The sequence below is a fragment of the Rhyacophila brunnea genome, unplaced genomic scaffold, assembly GCF_057557595.1.
Source record: "Rhyacophila brunnea isolate RB1 unplaced genomic scaffold, BYU_Rbru_1.0 scaffold_17, whole genome shotgun sequence".
Classification (NCBI taxonomy): Eukaryota; Metazoa; Arthropoda; class Insecta; order Trichoptera; family Rhyacophilidae; genus Rhyacophila; species Rhyacophila brunnea.
The window spans coordinates 25,050,834-25,070,623 of record NW_028232827.1 but is presented as its reverse complement, the minus strand read 5'-3'; the positions used below and the strand labels follow the sequence as shown (position 1 = coordinate 25,070,623).

The 19,790-nt window shown below is 34.3% G+C and overlaps 2 protein-coding genes across 2 annotated transcripts; one reads left to right on the top strand and one right to left on the bottom strand.

The window, feature by feature from the left end:
- Positions 1-187: 187 nt before the first annotated feature.
- Positions 188-11,110, bottom strand: caly (ubiquitin carboxyl-terminal hydrolase calypso). Its single transcript, XM_085944447.1, has 8 exons — positions 10,606-11,110; positions 9,470-9,614; positions 8,078-8,261; positions 6,590-6,765; positions 3,966-4,154; positions 3,754-3,869; positions 2,774-2,992; positions 188-525 (listed from the first exon to the last, which is right to left on the bottom strand). Exons 1-8 carry the CDS (start codon positions 11,005-11,007, stop codon positions 316-318), a joined length of 1,641 nt encoding a protein of 546 aa, XP_085800573.1. The 5' UTR covers positions 11,008-11,110; the 3' UTR covers positions 188-315.
- Positions 11,111-11,276: 166 nt separating this feature from the next.
- On the top strand, positions 11,277-16,706 carry LOC147073854 (uncharacterized). Its single transcript, XM_085944415.1, has 4 exons — positions 11,277-11,406; positions 11,542-11,781; positions 13,924-14,082; positions 16,201-16,706. Exons 1-4 carry the CDS (start codon positions 11,322-11,324, stop codon positions 16,332-16,334), a joined length of 618 nt encoding a protein of 205 aa, XP_085800541.1. The 5' UTR covers positions 11,277-11,321; the 3' UTR covers positions 16,335-16,706.
- The last annotated feature ends 3,084 nt before the right edge of the window (positions 16,707-19,790 follow it).

Genomic DNA, 19,790 nt, shown 5'->3' with positions numbered 1-19,790 from the left:
AATTCATAATAAATGTCGAAAAGCACAGTATTTACTTATAAATCTATAAATAAAATTGATTTTATTAATTTAATTTAATAATAATTGATGTGAGCATTATTCCAGTTAAAAAGGATTTTACAAAGATTTAGATTGAGAATCCTGGTTTCAAATACTTACAGCATTGGGATTCCGATTTGATTTACAAAATGTAATATGACGTAATCATATTCGATTTCTTTGATACATGATAGTGGAGGTAGTCAAGAGGTTATGCACAGACGTGCCTTGATTATCCTTTAAACATGATAGGCAAGGACAACACGCGTACACAGTTCACTTTCTTTTATTCCTTGGTCTCTTCCTGCGACGCTGCAGTGCTGTGGGTGGGGTGGGGGGCAGGAGATGAAGATGCGGGGCGGGTTTGCGCGGCGCCCCACCAACGATGGGCGTGACCAATTCCGCAAGACGCCCTTGTTCCGCCAGCATGGTTAGAAACGTGCGGATGAACTCGTCATAGTTGTGTGTTCGCCGGGCATCATCCACCTATTAAGCATCGTAAATTCCATTACATCAAATTGTCCATTAAAAGATTAATTATTAATGTAATCAAAATCATGAGTTATAAATGCCATTTGTTATTTAAACCATTTAATCTACAGTCGAACTTGGTTATTACGAGGAAGATGGGACCGACTGAATTTGGTCATTATAAGCATTACTCGCTATATCATCAGTCTACGGTCGGATTTTATTGCTTAGGATCGAAAATGTTTTTAAACGATCGACACGTTAACAGTTTTAACAAAATTTTTGACGATATTTTTGCTCGGTATATCCGATAAGTGGCTCGTTATAAAAGTGAATAAATGTATAGAGAAAATCATAAACTAAAATGTCAATGAATGCTTCCTCATTACATCCGAGATTTCGCTATGTCCGTGATCGTAATAACCGAGTTTGACTGTAAATACCTAAAAATATTGATCCGTTATATATTGAGATGGTTTTGACTATACTAGATTTGTGGTAACAATATTTCCTTGAAAATAAAATAGTGGACAACATTCAAGGCCTGAACAAAAACGATGCATGAGTGCGAGTGAGAAAGTATTTGGCACCGTTATAATCTCTGCGACACGTGCTAGAGTAAGATAAAAGGTCTACATATTTTTAAGTTGGTTTCCAAAAATATCGCCGGTAAATCGTGCTGAATAGCTTCACGTAGCGTGTTGTTCGTGTTGCTAAATTTGCTATTTTTTGTGTTAAACATAAAGTCAGTGGTAAATATTTTTAGTTAATTAAGTAGGAAAGGTGGTTCTGCATGTTGTATTAAAATATGGTAGCCGTACTGATAAGCAAGAAGACGGTATTACGTTTCATAGGTAAGTTGATACATGTTCGTGAGAATTTATTTGTATATTATTATTTATTTTAATATCAGTGACCTAGTGTTTCTTTAAAATAACTTAAATTATGGCTATATTTACCTAATTGGCTGCATTTTGACCGCTTATAAATACTATATAACGTAAAAAAACAGAAAATTATATTTTAATTCTGAGCGTCTAGTGCGAGCACTTTGGGCGAGCACTAGCGAAATGGTCTATGGTCTCGAACATTTATAGGTGAATGCGTTCGCTCGCCCACAAACCAAACGCACGGCACGTAGCTTCATTTAGCAATGCAACGGGTGGCGTCTATATGTATCTATAGTCTATGACAACATTGGTTTTTTTCTTGAGCATTAGATAATAAAACAATGTCAATATGTAGGGTTCTCTATATTTCCGATTCAGGTTTCAAACAATCCAGAATGTAGCGGATCCAATTTTTTCGGAAGGAGTTTTTTCCAGGTCAGCGGAAATAAAGAGGTGTCCAAAATAAAGGACAGCTGGGATTTTCAAATAAAAATATATCTAAAGGATATCAAATTAAAATAACTAACGAATGGGTACCAATATTCTACTTGATGGAATTTATGAAACAGTTGAAGAGTGGTTGAATTGGTTAGCCACAGAAAAATTTATATTTTGTGCAAAGTAATATGGTGGCATAGCCGGCAGTTGATATTTTGGAGGTATGACATAATATGCGATTTAAATATTCTAAATCAGCGGTCCCCAACCGTGTTTATGCCGTTAACAGCCAAATTGTTCAGCAAATAAAGGATGTCCAGAAACTGAAAGGAATTTCTATGTCCGCTAGCACTGTGCAATGCAGAATTGAAGACATGGCTGAAGATATTGTAAATCAAGTGATCGCACTTGTGAAAAATTCTACGTTTGATTCTTTTTTAATAGATTGGAATTTAAAATGTTTTGTTTTTGCATTTTTCGTAATGAATATCTGTGTTAATAAGTTTATTTATTATCATTTGACATATCGAATTTTTAACAAGTGTGCAAAAAATATGTGGTGGTGGTCCGCGGGATTCAAGATTTCGAGTTTAGTGGTCCGCAAGGTCCAAAAGATTGGAGACCGCTGTTCTAAATAATGTTGGTTCCACATACTCTGCTGCCTCTCTTATGTATAATAATTGATGCAATCAATCGTTTCACAGGCGGTTATAACCTACATTTGTATTATTATACGAATGCTTTACTTCCAATATACGTCAAAGATGTTTTGTATTCAAAATGGTCAACTTGTAATAATTTACTATGGTAGTATCATCACGTTTGCAATGCACGTTTATGGATTTATTTTGGCAACAGTTGCACATATTCCATTCAATTCTTTAGTGTAAATCAATTTAATCGTAAGCATCCTATGGTATATCAATGTAACTTACTTTATACATGTCACGTTTTTCGTTCTCATCGTGCAGGGCTTGCTGACATTTCTCAATCTCAACATCGAGATGCTTTTGAAAGGCTATCACATCCGCCTCTGAGAACGACGTCCTGAAAGCTGACACAGGTGTGTCGTTCTCCTCCACTGGGAGTTCCGCTATCGACACTAAACCGTCGTCTGGCGTCTTTATCTGGATGCAGCCTTCTGAAGGTCCAAACTGGAATGAAAAAAATGAAAACGATGAAACTCTCAAGACAATGATTCTTTTTACAAGGATTTATAAAATTTTTCAGTTGTATGGGCACGATTTAGGGATTTTTGTGGATTGATTTTTGAAATGATCTCTTTGATAAGAATCTTACACAGAAGTAGATATTCGATAATACTAGTTATAAACATTATTATAAGCGTGAAGTTCATTAGTTTTGACAAAAAATAAGTTATAGTCGGAGTGGCGCCGAGCAAGAAAAAGCAATGCAATAGGCTTGTTGTAAGTGAGGTTGGGAATAGAAACCTTAACAATAATAAAATTCACTGTGTATAATTTCAGCGCACTAGAAGCAATCGCATTTGCAAGATTAAATTATTCCACTATAGAGTATTTAATAAAAATCTTATTTTTGACTAAAATGGGACTCACAAGATAGACTGATAATATCGTTACGTCTACGGGAAAACCTCTTACCTCTGTGACAACGATCTTTAAAACAAGCATATAATTATGGGAATGGTGATCGAAAAATCAGTACTTATATAATTATGTAAGTATATGTTTTTGCTTCCTGCGCTTTTATTCCATTGTACTCACCATGAGTGGAATGTAAAAGGATGGGATTATTGAGGTATCATTAATTACCTAACAGAATATGAATTCGATTCTATTCAAAATCGAATCAACAGGCGTTGGCACGGGCTATTTTGGGCACCATTGAATAAAGAATAGGAGAATGATATACAGGATTATTTATGTATTCTAACCTTTAGTTCATTACTAGATATTTGTATACAACTTTCAATGTCGATTGATGGGCGAATGATGAAGAATTTTTTCACCACTTGCAGGGAAGGAGGTGTAACATGACGAGGTGAAGATGCTATGGAAATAACAAAAAACAATATAAGTAGGTATTAAAAACATTGATTGAATCTGAACCATCAGTAGATATTCTGTGTCAAAGCAAAACACCAACCTGTGTCGCCAATATCATCCGATTCTGACAGCCGAATATCGAGAGGAATGACAAAGTCCATCGGAGACAGCGATACACTTTCCGTGACGGGTATTTCTGGAGGAATCGTAATCACGTTTTGGTTTCCAATTATTGAATTATCAGCCAAAAGGTTGTCTGTTTTGATATTATCTTCGCCAGGTTCGTTATCTACAAGTAATAACCAAAGTAATACATATATAACTTAAAAATAAAATGTAGTCTTGTGATCTTCAAGGAAGGAAAGGGTACATAACCATGAGCATTGACTAAACAAGAGTGGTCAGCCTTATGAGCTTTCAGTATTACAATTGATGGCATTTCAGGAACATTTTTGTGTACTCTCCAACAAGAAGATTTAGGCAAAAGCCGGACGGCGCTGTTGTCGACTAAATGGGAGGAGCTTATTAGTTTATAATGGAATTGCGGTTAAAAATGGGAGGAGCTTGTAGTTCACAGTTTTAACACGTAGCCAAGAAGATGTTGTTTGAGTATAGTAGAATAATTAGCAGTCAAAGAAAATTATTGTTTTGTAAGTTGACACATTAAAACTTGGTGGCAATGTTTATAGTCGTCATCTTTGTCGTTGGTAATTAAAGTTTTGTTATGTATACATGATTTTAATTTTCGTTTCTCTAAATAATTAAATATTGTACATATTTTATAATAAGCATAATATTTTATACAGTCTGTTCGTCCCGCAAGCTACATTTGCATTATAATAATGTTAAGCATGTCGGAATCAATGTTTTAATTCGGGTACAAATCGTTGGACAAATCTAGTCATCCAGTGGTACCCAAGAGGTACAAAACGTCCGCAAGGTAGACCTAGAGGCCCCTGGATCGATGGAATGATTGTTCTGCGGAAGTACGTGACAACCTAATGCACAGGACCGAGAGAAGCGGAATCAGCTTGGAGAGGCCTTCATCCAGCAGTGGATGGATTCAGGCTGATGATGATAAGTAAAACAAAAATACTGGATAAGCCGTGTCAAAATAGTCATGAATCTGTAAAAAGACGTTCACTCATAACAAATGCAACTTTCAGGGTTTATCTTGGCAATACAATAAGTCCTCGACTTACGTAAATTCGTACTTAAGCGATTTTTAAAATATGCTTTTTTTTGCTGCAGTTTGTTTCTCTGCGCTTGTGTTTACATAGAATATTATGTTATATATGGATCATGTAAAAAAATTAGTAGTAATGCAATCTACGATAATTACCAAGAAAAGAGGAATATTAGTAGAAGAAATGGAAATATTGGTTATATGGATGGAAGATATGCAGCAAAAACATATTCCAATAAGCCTTATACTCATACAGGATAAAGCATTCAGTCGTTTTGAAGACATAAAGACGTGTAAAAATTATGATAGTGTTGACCGTTGATACTAATACATTCACTGCAAGCCAAGGACGGTTTCAAAAATTTAAAAGCCGTAATAAACGACATGACATCAAAGTAACAGGTGAGACTGCCGAGGTATGCAGATACAGAGGAAGCTATGGATTTTATCAAGCGTCTAAGCAGAAATCATAAAAATTAGGATTACCTGCCACAACAAATTTTTAATGTGGACGAAACTGTGCTTATTGGAAAAAAATACCAGATCAGTCATATTATAATGTCCCAACCAGAAAAATTTATGCCAGGTTTTAAGGTGTCTGAAGATAGGCTAACCCTTTTACTCGGTGGAAATGCTGCTGGGGATTGCAAAATCAAACCACTTCATCAATCAATGTTTTCTTAAATGTATGTATGTAGGTGCGTTTTATTTTCACTTATCCTTTGAAACTAACTCATATTATTTAAAAAATTGCATGATTTTAGGTTTTATTCGACGTACGTGATTTTTCGACTTAGACGAACATCTTCGGAACGAATTAATCATGTAAGTCGAGGACTTACTGTACTGCACATTTAATAATAATTCATAGAATTGACCTGTTTGAGTGAATCTAAAATTGTACAGAAACACTTGCAATTTTTGGCATAATTTGGATAATAGTATGAAGTTAAATACGCAATGCGAAATAAATTTATTAATTTTCATATATTTAGGCTCCATATCGTCGCCCTCAAGGAAGAACTCACCAAATACAGTTTTTGCTCAAAATGAGTTATTTATACAGAACATCTTGCAATTTTTAACTCTATCTTAGAAAAAATCACCAAAATTCTATCTATAGGTTTTATGTTAAAAATTACAAAAACAAAAAATTCACCAACTACATAGAAAAGATATTTGTGTTATAGAAAAAGTCAGGAAAAATGTTACATGTTTTAAATGTAATGTACATAAACATAAAAATAACCAATCAAACAAAAAAAACCGTTTCCTTCTATGTATTTTCGTTTTCTAATGAGAGCAATTTAAAATTTTCAAAAAGTTTAAAAGTCGATTATCTCAGGATTTTACTTTTGTTGGTTGGTGAGTTCTTCCTTGACGGCGACGATATAGTAGACAAGGTTCTCTTAAATATTTTTGGCTAATACTCAGATAATTAAGTATGTATTATTTTTTATAATGCCACAGTAAGGTTTATAAGATTTCTGCGATTCATAAAAAAATAACAATATTATAAATTGAATGGAATGCCTTACCTTTGGGTTGGTTATCATTTGTTTCAATATCTTTTTCAGTAGGCTTATTAAATTTGGGCACTAATTTGCTAAGCTGTATGAGAGCATTTTTCAATATCTGTTTATTTGAATCGAGTATTTTAAGTTTTTGTGTTATGGCAAGCCGCCTATCAGGTACTACAGCCATCAAATTGAATCTGTAAAAAAAATAGAAAACAGAATATAATCATACGGTACTGTGCACTCTTGTGTCAAATAATAATAAATTGCACACATTCCTCAATTTATACACTATCTCCTATTATAGCCCTCATGTGGTGATTTTTGTTGCTGAACTTTGTGTTGAATGTTGAAAAAGAAATCAAAAGGGATGTTCCCATATATCAATTTAAATTGAACCGATTGAAGACAACATAGTTAATTCTGAAACTAAAACATTAACACTCTGTGTCACAAGACGATCAACTATGTACAGCGCCACAAATTTATTTGGAGAATTGATCAGGGAGTCACACTTGAAAACTACCTAATCAATACTCACAACTGAACAGAATCTGACAGTGGAATGACGTATTCAATATGGCATCATTGTAATTCTACTTTTGTCCGCTCTACAGATAAGTTTGTGGGACTGTAATCGCATGCCAATCAAAATAAGTTTGACGTGCCAATACAAGTTGTTATCATCTTCGTTACTGTAGGCAATCAGTTGACTTGAATGATAATTCACTATTGAATCGACTATAAGTAGAAAGGACCTCAACTTTATTTAATTCAACTAACAAGTTATTCAACTTGGTTGAAATATGTTTCACACTTATCAATTGATTTTCAATTGTGATGAATAGGGATATAGTTGAATGACATATTCATTCTAAATCATGGGATAGATGGATTCCAAGATATAAAAAAATGTAAATCACAAATTGAGTAATATGTTCCAAAAAACCGTGTAAAACAATCTATACACAACATACACAATTTTGTACACACCAGGAACATACCATATTAGAGTGAAGTTTAATAGTTTTGACAGAAAATAAGACATTGTCGACCAGTTAGCCAGGTAGCCAGCCAGTTGATGCTGGCAGGGCTTCGAACCGGAACCGAACCGATATATATATTTTACTTGAACCGGAACGAAAACCAAAACGAAAAAAAATAATGGTTTGAAGCCCTGAATGCTGGTTTCTCTGAATTATCAATATTACCTTGGAACGAACGAAATATGCTCAACAGAGAAAGCGCATCTACCTATGATTGACACTATCATTCTACATTCACTGACTACTCTACGTTTACTTATGGTTGTGTTTCCTAAAATTTGGTATGCAAAAGATGGAGCATGCTGGAAAATTGCAGAATCTAAAACAAAGTCCTTTAATTTGTGATTATTCATGATTGATACCACCGTCTAAAATCCGTATTTCTGAGCAACCATAATCACACGTAGACACCGTGAATGCTCTCTTCAACCGATGGTATTCATAAAAAGTCAATTTTCAAAACCTTATGTCATGATATGGCTCGCCGGTGTCGATTCCCAGCCTCTCTGACATGACTCTCCTGAATTTGTCAGTCCAGTCTTCTTCGTCCGCCCAGGGACCATGGTCTTGTGGATACGGTTTCAAGCCATCTAATTCAAAGAGTTTTCCGTCTATCGGCACAAAGCTTACAAAGTGAAATGCTTCACCTAGAAAAAAAAAACACTACTATTAGATGCTAATAATAATTACGTAAGGTAGCCATCAAATAGTTAAATTAGATAGTTAGATAGTAGATTAAATAGTTATTTTTACAACGATTAACAGCAATTTTAGTATGGTAGAATTGGTAACTACAGAAAAGTTAAAAATTTTCATATTGGTAACATTTTTAAATAAAATCAAAATGGCTGCCTTCTGTTGTCATTTTGCTTTGATTACTTGTGAATTTACATAATTGTTCATTTAATTAAATAATGTGAAAATTTGTGTGAGTCAGGGTATGGACCTAATAGGTTGAGCAAGTGGCTGACATCCATTTCTCGTAAAAAACAAAATCTGTTAATACAAACCTCTACTCTGTGGAGGCCCATATGATCCTATTAGGATCGGACATGGTCAAAAAAAAATAAAAAATAATGTAAGGTGTACCTCAGTGCAGCCTTGGCAAATAAATCTCAGAGCACAGAATCTGCAATGCTGAATGATTTTTGACCAAAATTACTGTATGAAGGTTTTAGTGACAAAGCCATGAGTTAAATTAGATGGAATTAACTGGAATGAATCGTAGAATTCACTTCTCTGAAGGATTGAAAGAATAAATCTCAAAGGTATGAAAGTGATGTTTGCTATAAGAATCTCATCAATTCAGAACGATTTTGGCTGTTCATTCACCCTGTTGTATACCAATGGATGATGAGATTCATCTAGCTATTGTCACCATAATGATAATTTTACCTGAATATGGTTGGTTAACTATTATAAATTTCAAATCTCGCGGTTAGAAAAACATTAATAAGCATCGTCTGGTCTCGGAAGGTTGGCTTGGTCTTAGCAATTTGGCCAGATCCGAAGCGAAGTTTGTCACATTCTTGTCCTTGTATTAGTTGAATAGTTCAAAAAATGTAACCCAGTTAATTCACATTGTTTTGTAAGCTACGATGGATATGCAGCCATCGTCCTAACCAACCTTCCACAATTAAATATAATATGCTTTAATGTTAAACTCTCAAAATAAATAAATTCGATATCATGAATTTGACCGTAAATAATGAAATTGTATTGTAATTTTTATCACTCAATCCCTTGTAGTGAAATCCCGACACTTAACTTTCTGATGTCCATTCAAAAGTAATTTATAAGGCCAAGAGTCCCTACTTCACATGTCATTAAAACATTGAAATAAATGTATCTTTACCAGTAAATCGTCCTGAAGATAATGCCTGTTTATCAGTTTTCTTCCGAGCCTGTGGTATTGCATGAGAATTGTGAGCGCACGCCAGCTCTGGTGTATTGCTGATAGCCCAACCTTTATTCTCCGGACTCATCGATGTTGTATGGACCTGAAACGGCATAGGATTTATTCAGAAAAACAATGATTATTATTTTTTCATTAGCATCTACGTGGTTGAATTTTTTTTATTAATTCTAGACATGCGTCGTTCTCGAACGAACGTATCCTTTAAAACTAATCTATAGCCAGCGAACAAATCGGTCCCGTGTCACCTGGCGCTTATGTCGTTCGAGGCGAACGAGATTCGCGAGAGTGCGCGCGCAGTATAGGAAGAAACGTGGTTGCGAAGGATACGCTGCCCGGCGAACGGAATATGTCGTTCGCCTCGAACGAGATACGCGAGAGTGCGCGCGCAGTATAGGAAGAAACGTGGGTGCGAAGGATACGCTGCCCGGCGAACGGAATATGTCGTTCGCCTCGAACGAGATACGCGAGAGTGCGCGCGCAGTATAGGAAGAAGCGTGGGTGCGAAGGACACGCTGCCAGGCTAGTACTATACATTTTATTACGGCAACAAAAGACACAATTGACCTAATCTGTCCGAACAAATCCCTATCCGTAATTAACCTATTCGGTCGGAGTCCTCATTAAGTGACTCATTTCCCATATCTAATTAATTCTATAATTGACGTCTATTTCGGTCTATGAACCCGTCTTCAGAATAAATAATTATCATACTTAAGTCTAAGATCACCACTTTTCAGAAGAAACAAAAGAAGTTTAAATTTTGGACCACTGCTTCATACTACAAGCCTATTATTCATATATACAATCCTAAAAATCTATCAATATACCATTTAAAACAATGCGTTTACCTATACAATTATTGGGTCATTTGCACTGGAAAGAAATGCATTTTATGAAAGCTGCGGGATCGAACGTGACTTCATGGTTTCAGATACGGGCGCTCTACCTACATAGCCACCGTGAGTATCACCATATATCCTTACGAATACTATTAATTTGGCTGTATAAATCACAAACCAATATCTATCGGCAACTTGTTGCTTGTACTTATACAAACGAAAAATGTGTTTTACCTTTAACCTACTGAGTGTATGTCCAAGATGTATATTCGGGCAGTTCAGTAATACCGACAAAAGAGCGTGAGTTGCACAACTATTCGGTACCATTTGCTGTGCAAAGAATATATTATTTACAGCCTCCTCGTCCTTAACAAAGCTTTCAATATGATCTACGATTTTCCGGCGAGCTCTTCGTTCTTCTATCCACCGAAAGAGGAAAATGAAGCCATAAACGGGCAGTTCTAAGGGTTTGTGCAAGTCATAAATCTCTTCTACTTGTACTGCTTTCACGCCGAAGTCCTCCAGCAACAATGTGAACAATCCAGGATCACTCTCCAACTCTAGCCAGCCCTCAGTCAAGCTGTTTAATTCTACAGGCATTTTTCGGCTTCGGTAATAAGGATTTGATTCAGTCATTCAAATTATTATATGTCACAATACTTTGCGTTTATTAGAATTTAGCAACGAAAGTAAAAAGACAAAACACCGGACATTGTTTTGACAGCCGCTAAAGTCCGCTTTTTTTTCGTTTTGTCAATAAAGTATTTTTTTACAGTTGGTTAAACTGAATTAAACAAAAATTGAATACTTAAATGCTGCCACTACATAAAATATTTTTTTTAGGTAAAAAATACTTGGGCTTTTTAAATTTCAGTCTGGCAGCTTTACAAAAAATCTGACAGCTTGATTTTGACATTTATAAATGAGGTTAGGTAAACTTTGTAAACAACATGAGTGTGAATTCCTCCTTTGTAGACAATTTATCCAAAACACCAGACAAAGTTATAAATAAAAGCTTGTCATTTTCGCCAATAGGTATCTATGCTATATTATTTTTCAGTCATTCTATTTAATAATGATATCATAGTTGGGCTTAGTTCTCTTTTTTAGGCATTGAGAAATCTTAGATATCTTCAAAATATCATTATGTATCAATTTATTGTATTATAGGAAACAATACACCAAATAAGGAATTACCCGGACCAGCGAAAACCGCATATACCCATTCGTTGACATTAAACGGATACATATGGCAATGGAACTCCCTCCAAACAAAAGGCACAAAGATATGCCAGTGCATAAAAAGTTTGAAAATGCACGAAATCATAGGCGAAGAATACCCAAATGAATTGCTTCCATTGTGCTCCTCTTTGGTTGAAATTACAGATTCTATGTCACATCTCGTTGAAGGTAACCATCTACATTGGAATCCGGTTTAAATGACTGGTATTTACATTTCCCCGCTATTTGTTATTATTATTCATTCTGAGTTTTGGCTCGAATATTACGGTCACATGTTACTCATCGTTTCGTTCTTAAAAGGGCTCGTAAACGAGCAACTTTTGACGGCAATTTGATACGGCAATTGTGTTGCTGTTAAAAGTTCCCCAAAATACGAAAATAGTAGTCTACGTTGCCGAAACTTTCCATCTATTGCCTTTGCTTTCTAGCAGCATAGTTGGTCGATATATCGAATATCGGACTCAATCGAAAATACGGCAATAATTGCTAGGTAAATCTATTCCATTCTTGCTCTGCTCCATATGTTCGTCTCTGTTTGACCTCACCCCTCGCAACAGTAAAAACATTTGTGACGGCCGATTCGACAATAGGTACACTGTTATAATTTTTCACCGTGTCGTTATTAATATTATTATGGTGTTATTACTAATCGTCAATTCACACCACGTAGGTACAATGAATAAATGGACAAGCGACAGGGTATTGGAGCTTATTATTGTGGTTTATTGACATCCAGAGCTATGGAACATTGAATCCAAACTATAATGATCCTAATATGAAAAGGCCAACTACAAAGCTGCACAAACGTCAAATTTCACTAAACATCAAATTTTGAGATTCTTTTAAAGTTGTTAAATACATAATTATCAATAACTAACTCCTGGTTTATATTACTTATTGTTTCACGTTTGTTTAAAAGTAGGACCCGATCCAAATCCTTTTTTCATTTTGGATTAATTTGTTTAGGTATGTGATTATTTTTTATATGGTGCAGAAAATTCATTGCCGGCCGTTGTTGTCACGTGTACGTACAAAATACATCAGCCTCACTTTCCCGACACTGATGACGGGTCATACATTGCCCAGCAACTGGGCAATAGTTGCATCATTTTTTTGACAATTATATCGGCAATCTGCAATTTTTGATACTCGTTTACGGGCCCCTTAACATCATTTGAATAGATCAATATCAGTAGTGAAGGGTTTACACCATAAATAGTCCACATTAAACTTTTTTAGTCATACGTATTTGTTTTTATTGAACTAAGACTACAATTTACAGATGGTGTTGGTTAGCTTTTAAAAATCAATTAAACCCTGCCTAAGCCAAACCATAATAGTTTTGGTATACTTTGGGTGATACTACAAAATTGTGCAGACTTTTTCATTCATACTTATTTGTTTTCGTTGGATTAAGAATACATATTACACAATTTTATTGGTTCATGTTTTTTCAATTCATTTATCCCTGACTAAACTATAATAGATTAAAAAGTTATGTATGATTGAATTGCATAATTTTAGATAATTTGTAGATAGACGAGTATTTTTTGACTATTATCTATAATGGCTTAGTTTTCGCAAAGTTTAATTGAATTTTAAAAACTAACTCACACCATCTGTAAATTGTAAATGAAAACAAATACGTATGACTGACAAAGTTTAGTGTGCACTATTTATGGCGGATTTTCACAGCATACCCCCCTCCCACCCTTCACCACAGATCAATATAATATATTGATCTATTCAAATGATGTTAATTATAATATTATTATGATTCTTTCAAAAGATAGACATGGGAATATGAAGTAGTTTTTATTTGACCGTCTGGTATCATATCTTAATAATATTATTTAACTATTGATAAGTAAGCTATTTTCCCTTTTTATTTACTTTGAAAATCGATCACTCTTAGTTATTGCATATGCCAGGACAATTTACTATAAAAATATTACTCTATGATACATCTGTCCAATCGTGTGACAAATTCGTCAGACTGGTGACGCCTTGGTATAGACATAGCACCATAAATCGTCCGGTGCTCGAATTTAGAACTAAGCTTATCACAGTATAATAACTATTGAATGATAAATGTTAAATTTTAGCATGTGTTGTAGCATAGTGCATCAATCCAATAAATATTTATCTCTAGCATGAAAATAATAACAGAAAACTACAAGACGAATCTATTTAGTTAATGAAAACTCAAGGTTTGGACATCGGGGCATTGGGACATTTATCACATAGCATACTTACTATTATTTGGTTCTTTCCTCATATTGTATCTAATGAATATTCCGTTTATTTCAGGTATGACAACAGTGTCAAAGCAGTTTGATTCGTTAGGAAAATTGTGTTCAACAACAGAACCAATAATAAATACTTGGTCAGCAAAGAAACTTGCTGATGAAGTTAAAAAAATTGTCAAAATGTACGAAGATGAACTTAAAATCAAAAGACTAGTACGAGGTTTGTAATATTCCTTATTTTTTATTTTTTATTTTATTTGGGAAACCTCACAGTCGACATTGCAAGTACATATTACAACATTTTACATAATATACAAGGACCAATAATGGGTTTCCACATTTATTATTACATTTATATTAAATTAAAACAAAGTGAGAGAGAAGAAACAACTTTAAAATAAGTATATAATATAAGGTAGGTGTTTACGTGCGTGTGTATATGTGGGTGAGAGTGCGTGGGAGTAGGCTTTGGGATTTATTGCAGTAGTGTGAAGTTAGTTTTGTATGTTTTATCACAAATTGTTTTTGTGAATGTGTCAAATGTTAGGTGTAAAATGTCTGTATCGCTGAAAAGATTATTGTACGTAGTTATCATTCTAACGAATACAGCATTACTAGCATAGGTAGTGTTGTGTTTAGGTATATGGAATAATTTATGAGAGCGCGTGCGTTTCTGGGGTACATTTAAACATATGCTGGACTGCACTATTTCGATTGAGTCAATGGCGTTATGTATGATTTGGTGTAGGAATTTAATGTCGTGGACAGTGCGTCGTGATTCCAGGGAGTTGATGTTGTAGTTATGTGTGCTGGTGGAATTATGTTGTGTTACTTGGGTTGGAGGTGATGATTTGTGATATCTTAGGTACTTGATGAATCGTTTTTGTACTTTTTCAAGTCTGATTTTTTGTGATTTATAGGTGGGTGACCAAATAGTAGAAGCGAACTCTAAGATGCTGCTTATGTAGGAGAAATAAAGTAGTTTTATGAAATGTGTGTTGGTGAATGGCTTACCTGTACGCAAAACAAAACCTAATGCTTTTGAGGATTTTTGTGCAATATGATCAATATGAGCATTAAAGTTTAATTTTATATCCAATAGGACGCCCAGGTCTCTGACTACCGGAGTGAATGGGATTGGCGCGGAGTTAATTTCATACTGAAATTTTATTGGTGTACGGTTTCTTGTAAAATAAATAGATTGACACTAATTGGAAGCATTTAGAGTAAGGAGATTCTGGTCACAGTATGATGTTAGGCGTTCTATGTCTTCTTGCAGTCTATGGCAGTCAGCAAGGCTATTCACCTCCGTGTATAGCTTTAGATCGTCTGCATATAAAATATAGTTTGCGTGTTGAAAACACTTGCCGATGTCATTGATATATGAGTTGAATAAAAGTGGCCCCAGATGAGAACCCTGGGGAATGCCTGAGGGAATAGAGATAAAGTTTGAGCGGTGTCCACTAATAACTACTGCTTGGCATCGGTTGTGAATGTATGAAGTAAGCCAGCGGAGTAGATCTCCGTGAATACCAAGTAGTTCTAGTTTCTGGATCAGGATAGTATGATTAACTCTATCAAAGGCCTTAGAAAAATCGGTGTAGATGGTACATTTGCATTTGCACTTATTGGGTAAACTAGGTGTGTCTCCGCTATAGAGCAGAGGTAAGCGCTTCAGGTTTCTGATCACAGATTCAAATCTCGCCTCTGGGTCCACATCATCGTTTCATCTTGTAAAATTAGTAAATTCCTATTTGGTTAAAAATGAGATTTGAATATTGAATATGTATAATATTATCGAATATCTACAGTAATATATAGTACTGTAGACAGATGGTAACAATCTTGTAGTTGACTCTCTAATCAGTGAACTACAAATTCGAGACAAATTCTCCTTGGTTTGCCTCCGCCGGACTCTTCAATCTTTTGGTCATGTAAGATGATGATATTCTGGAAACTTGTGATATTGGGTCAGGTCAAAGTTTGGAGAAGACGAGGAAGAGATCCCTCCAGAAGGACAAACCAAATCAAGAATGCCACAGCTTTCACGTTGACAACAGTGGCGAAGGGTGTACGTAGGCTATTAATATTCAACATAAATAGTGCAACCACCAGAGTCTGGGTATGCCAATTGACATCCGACCATCCATTAACACATTCACTACTAATTAATTACCACATTTAAATATCATGTTAATTATATCTAATGGCCAATGGAAACGCGCCAGTCGCGTTGTCAGCACTAAATGGGCTAATTATATTGCATAGATAGAATTAATATATTATATCCAATAACAATTATTCTTCCTTGACTCTAATAAAACTATTTTGTTTTCAGAAAATATTGGACACTGCAGAGACGAGAACCTTATAGAAATTTATGTCGGGTTTTGGAAATCATCCTTGTGCATTGCTGATGAAGTGTTTTACTTTTTAGCTGAAATGGGATTTAGGAATGACAGCGTGACATAATAAACCTTTTATTACTTTACGAATAAAAAAATCTTTAATAAAAATATTGTGTATTAATTATTCCGATCTTATTTTTATGTTTCTTCAGAACTAGATATAAATAAATGTAAAACATTTTTCTTTTTCAAAACAATGTTTTTTATAAATGAAATAAAAAGAACATAAAATATAAAAACTATTCAAAAATATGTCCTACACCTTCGACATAAGTTATTTCAATGATAAAAATATAAAATAATTTTTAACGACGGGGTGAAAGCTTTTATATTACGACAGTTTTTATTCAATTATAAATTTATCTTTGGTTTATTTCTATTGTTTGTAAATACATATTATGGATTAGCTAAATAATTAAAACACCTTTACTGTTTTCTTTTTTTGTATTAACTGTCAATTCATGGCAGAAATGCATTGTATTATTAATTTTATTTAATAACACATGGTAGTTTTCCATTTTTAATAAATAAATCTGGACGGTTTCGTCCGCCTCTGAGGGAAATTTTCAACTAAATAATCTTTATACAACAGACATTACTAAAACAAATTCAAAGGGTGACACAAATAATCTACCAGTACATTGAATTATCCATCCAATAATATTTTGTCAATAACAATTAAATGAAACCGGTCCAGATTTATTTATTAAATGTGGAAAAAGTACTACTCAGCGTGGGTCAAAATGGAGCTTTTTTTCTATTTTCAAAGCATGATCCTGGACATTCCTTAAACGTTGTAGATAATCTATTTATATAATTTTGAAGCCTTATTATCCTTTATATTTATTTTAAACATTTGATGACTGCATAAAGTATTTTTATTACATAAAACACTATTCTTTTAAACCTCGCTCTAATGATTTAGAATATAGTCATATTTCAGTACATAAATGTGCAGTGGTGTTAAGATTTTTTACATTTATTAATTTTTAAACGCATTTATAAAACCATCAGTATAATTTATGTCGATATTATTATAGTGAAATATTTACGATAAAAAATTATATTGATAATCTCTGTGATTCCAAATTTGGCAAGAATTAGGCATTTTATTATTCAAAAAATGGGCAAGATTAACACATTTGAAGATAATTCTAAAGATACTAATTATAAGCTATGTCTTTGACCATTCAAGTGTGATAAACATCATACGAATAATGATTGCTTTATAATAATTATTGACCTAAGAATAAGGTAGTGTTTTTTTGAAATACGCCATTTCTTTTGGCATTCCCCAGTGGTTAAGCTACGACATACGGCCGTAGCCATAAATTGACAAACTATAATTAAAGTAGAGAATAACAAATACATCTAAGTGGCTTTTGGGGACCACATTTTAACATCACCCAATGCAGACTAGAGCTCCAAACCTTACTTATCGGAAATCAGTACATCCTTCTCCAATTCGGGTCGCACCGTCCAACGCACTGCGTTTTGCTAAATATGATTGCTTGCATTAAAATAAATTTATAATAATAATAATCACAAAAAAAACAATTTATACGATATATAATGAGTTAAAACTACTCTTCTAAACTAAAAACCTCAAATGGAAATGGGCTGGACTCATAGCTCGAAGAAGGGACAATCGTTGGACAAATTTAGTCATCCAGTGGTACCCAAGAGGTACAAAACGTCCGCAAGGTAGACCTAGAGGCCGCTGGATCGATGAATGATTGTTCTGCGGAAGTACGTGGCAACGCAACGCGCAGGACCGAGAGAAGTGGAATCAGCGTGGAGAGGCCATCGTCCAGCAGTGGATAGATTCAAGCTGATGATGATATTGTGCATATTTACAATTTTTTCGGTAAACTCACGATTATCGCATGTGTAAAATCACACCTTTATTAATATCGGCAGGCACCTACACAATGAATAATAATGCAATTATTGAGCAGTCTCTACCAGTAGCGTAGCTACGTCATCGTAAGGGTATGCAAGGCATTGCGGCCCGAGAAAGAGCCCTAAATCTTATTCCGATACCCAGTAATTATCTTATTAATCTATTTTATAATATTATACATTTAAGAAAAAATGAATCTCATGAAAATCTATGTTTTTGGAAGGAAAGCTAAAAAATCTGTTGACTTTTATTTTGAACGGGACTAAATATTTTAGAAACACTGGGAGCGGGGGTTGCATTATTTTTTTCATAGGGGCTCAATATGTTTAGATAATATGCTAATGGCCTGTAGTGTTGCCAATTTACTGTCATTCACAAAAGTATGCTAGATGGGGTAACAAAATAAGCTAGATAGCAGAATAAAATGCCAGATTGAAAAAGCGTCTAGAAACTAGCATTTTAAAACAATGTGTCAACAATAAAACAAGATGTATATAAATATATGTATAATAGGTAGGTACCTATCTATATATATATATATATATATATATATATATATATATATATATAGAATATAATATTTGTCATCAAATGAATCTGTATGCAACGCCCTGCAAGCATACATAGGTACCTACTTCACATCGCGCATTGAACAAAACACCATTTAGTTTTCACCAACAATATTTTTTACAGGTGGCACTGCCTCCTGATATTTTTTTTTAATTATTAATAACCATGTTCTTGCTTTTTCGTACAAGGTGATTAGTAATTTTGAACAATCACAAGCACCCAGGCTTTGAGAAAAACACATAAATATTGTGTCCTTACCGGGATCGAACACAGAACTCTCGGGTGGAAGGCCAGAGCCTAAAAGTGCGGCCACACCGAAAACAAGTCGCGCGACAACTCGTTAAATTTTACGATAAGCACGATAATTATCATAAAATTTCTTAAGCAATTACGATAATTTTCGTAAAATTTAACGAGTTGTTGCGCGACTTGTTGCCGGTGTGGCCCCACTTTTACGAACTGCACCACGAGAGCCGCTAGGCCCACCATGTTGATTTTCAAGTAAATCTGGAGTAATATTCTAGTTTTATTATAAGAAGTTTCAAGATTTTTGCGGTGTCGAAAAACGCTAGATATAACGCCAATTATGAGATGGAAATTTTGCAAGCTAGATGCCTATTCAGAAATACTATCTGGTAAGAAAAATGCTAAGTTGGCAACGCTGCTGGCCTGTACCTACAACATACAACTTTTCCGTTCGATCGTACACAACGCAAGTATGTATCTACCAAATAAAGTAATATACCTATTTCTTATTATGTATAAGTTTTGTCTGCCGTTAAAAGCTTAAATAATAATAATTGTATTCATTTATGTTAATATGCGATGAACTAATTTATGCGGTATCTCATCAACATAAGAATTAAATATGTTATAGATAAGGAGTGCTTCTGTAAAAATTACCAGCTACTTCGCGGGAAAACATGTTTCTTATTTCGCAATTTTCTTCACCGCAAGTCATCTTCATATCTGAAAACAAATATCCAACTCTCATATTATCTTGTACAAATATGCTGTAAAATATAGAATAATGCATACATATGTAGT